Source organism: Stegastes partitus, unplaced genomic scaffold (assembly GCF_000690725.1).
Source record: "Stegastes partitus isolate 25-593 unplaced genomic scaffold, Stegastes_partitus-1.0.2 Scaffold2492, whole genome shotgun sequence".
Lineage (NCBI taxonomy): Eukaryota > Metazoa > Chordata > Actinopteri > Pomacentridae > Stegastes > Stegastes partitus.
Window position 1 is genome coordinate 43958 of NW_007580223.1, and position 1768 is coordinate 45725.

The 1768-nt window shown below is 53.3% G+C and overlaps 1 protein-coding gene across 1 annotated transcript in view; it reads right to left on the reverse strand.

The window, feature by feature from the left end:
• LOC103375176 (calpain-2 catalytic subunit-like) overlaps positions 1-1314 on the reverse strand; it is a 14371-nt gene extending 13057 nt beyond the window's left edge. Inside the window, exons 1-2 of the mRNA XM_008305382.1 lie at positions 1029-1314; positions 73-142 (exon numbers count right to left, since the gene is read on the reverse strand). Of these exons, the coding sequence (XP_008303604.1) occupies positions 73-142; positions 1029-1265 (307 nt within the window). The 5' untranslated portion in view covers positions 1266-1314. The remainder of the gene's footprint in view (positions 1-72; positions 143-1028) is intronic.
• Positions 1315-1768: the final 454 nt, after the last annotated feature.

The window sequence follows — 1768 nt, forward strand, 5'->3', positions numbered from 1 at the left end:
GTTCAGGGACAGACTGCGGTGCGTTCAGGGACAGACTGCAGTGTGTTCAGGGACAGGGGAGGAAACACTCACCCAGAGCTCCCTGGCAGATGTCCGTCCTGGTGGCTCCGCCCACGATGAACTCGGGGTTGGAGACGAGTTCCTGATGGAGGAGATCAGAGCGTCACAAACAAACCAACATGGCGGCTCCTGGGGGAGCTGCAGGAGCTCTGGGAGCAGAGCGTCACTGCACAGGAGCCACAGTGAAATCCATTTCAGATGTAAATGAATGCAGCCTCTGAGTTTCTGTTTGCTTCCATCCGTTTGAAACTTTCTCTTCTGCTGCTTCCGCCTGTAAACAGAGCAGAAGAACTGAAACATGTGAGGCAGAGAACGACGGCGGGTTTCCTCCCTGAAGCTTCTCTCTGGGTTTTTCCAGGAAGCTGCTGATGACTCATCTCACGTCTGACTCACTGAGGCGGTTATTACAGCAGGATTCCTAAAATCACACAGATTATCTATGGACTCTGGCACATGACTAGCGCACAAAGAAAGGTTCTGCTTCAGTCACCGGGTTCCGCCTGACTATTTGTTGGTACATTTCAGAACTCTTGCATAGTTTAAGGGACCTTTCATTGCAGGACTTTAGTTGACTGGTTGGTTTAAATGTGTTTTAGAAATGATCTGAGGTGATGGAACCAGACTGCTGTTCTTTAGGAGGAACTTCAGACAGAATCCTGCTGATCTGATCCCAGACCACTCTGATGTTCTGTCCTGTGGTGTTAAATCGGCTGTTTTCTGACTGGACTCTGGCCCATAGCTAACACCGTACAGTAAAGGTTCTGTCATGACGGAACCTCTTCACAGCTGACGGAGCATCAGCAGCAGAGCCTGGGCCCTGGTTGACTCTGAGTCTGACGAACTGGTCCAATACTTTGGGGGTGGGGGGGGGCACTCCTCTGCAGGTATTCTGCCAACCCAACAGCGCCCCCCCCCTCTCTCTCTCTGACCCCTCCCCCGCCTCCGGCTCGGTTCGGCTCGGTTCTTACCGTGGGCCTCTTCCAGGTGACTCCCCGGACCTTGTAGGAGCTGCGGCCCAGTTCGTTGAAGCCCAGAGCCTCGGGCGCTGCGGGGAAGGTGGGGTCGCAGAAGAGCTTCCCGGCGGAGCGACACTGCGCCCGCAGCGCCGCGAAGTCCTGGTTCAGGTACCGGACCGCGTTGGAGTTGGTTCCGAATCCGGCGGCCAGAGCGCGCTTCTTGGCCAGAGTGGACGCCACGCCCGACATGATGCAGCCAGAGAGGTTCGACAAAACTCCGCAGATTCTTCTCAACAAAGTTTGGTGCCTGAGATCGGAGCCGCCGCCCCGCCGGAGGAGGAGGAGCTCCGCCCGGACCGCAGCTCCAGATGTGGCGCAGCAGAACCGAGCCTCAGCGGTTCTGTTCTGGTGTGTGTCTACAGAGAGTTAAAGAGTCCGGTCCGGCGTGGCGTCACCGAGTCGGAACCAGACGAACATGAACCCTTGACAGACAGCAGAAGTAACGCCGTTACTGTTACTGTGATTACTGCGTGTGAACTCTGATTACTATCAGCACACTGACCACAAGCTGCTCACTTCTGAAGGTTCTGCACGGATTGGATGATAATTCATTAAAACTACAACCGATCCGGACCGAACTGGTTCTGTTTAAACTCAGACTGGACCCACGTGTGAAGCAATAAATAAACATAAACATGATGATAAACATAATAAACATCATAATAATAATAACAATAATAATAATAAACATA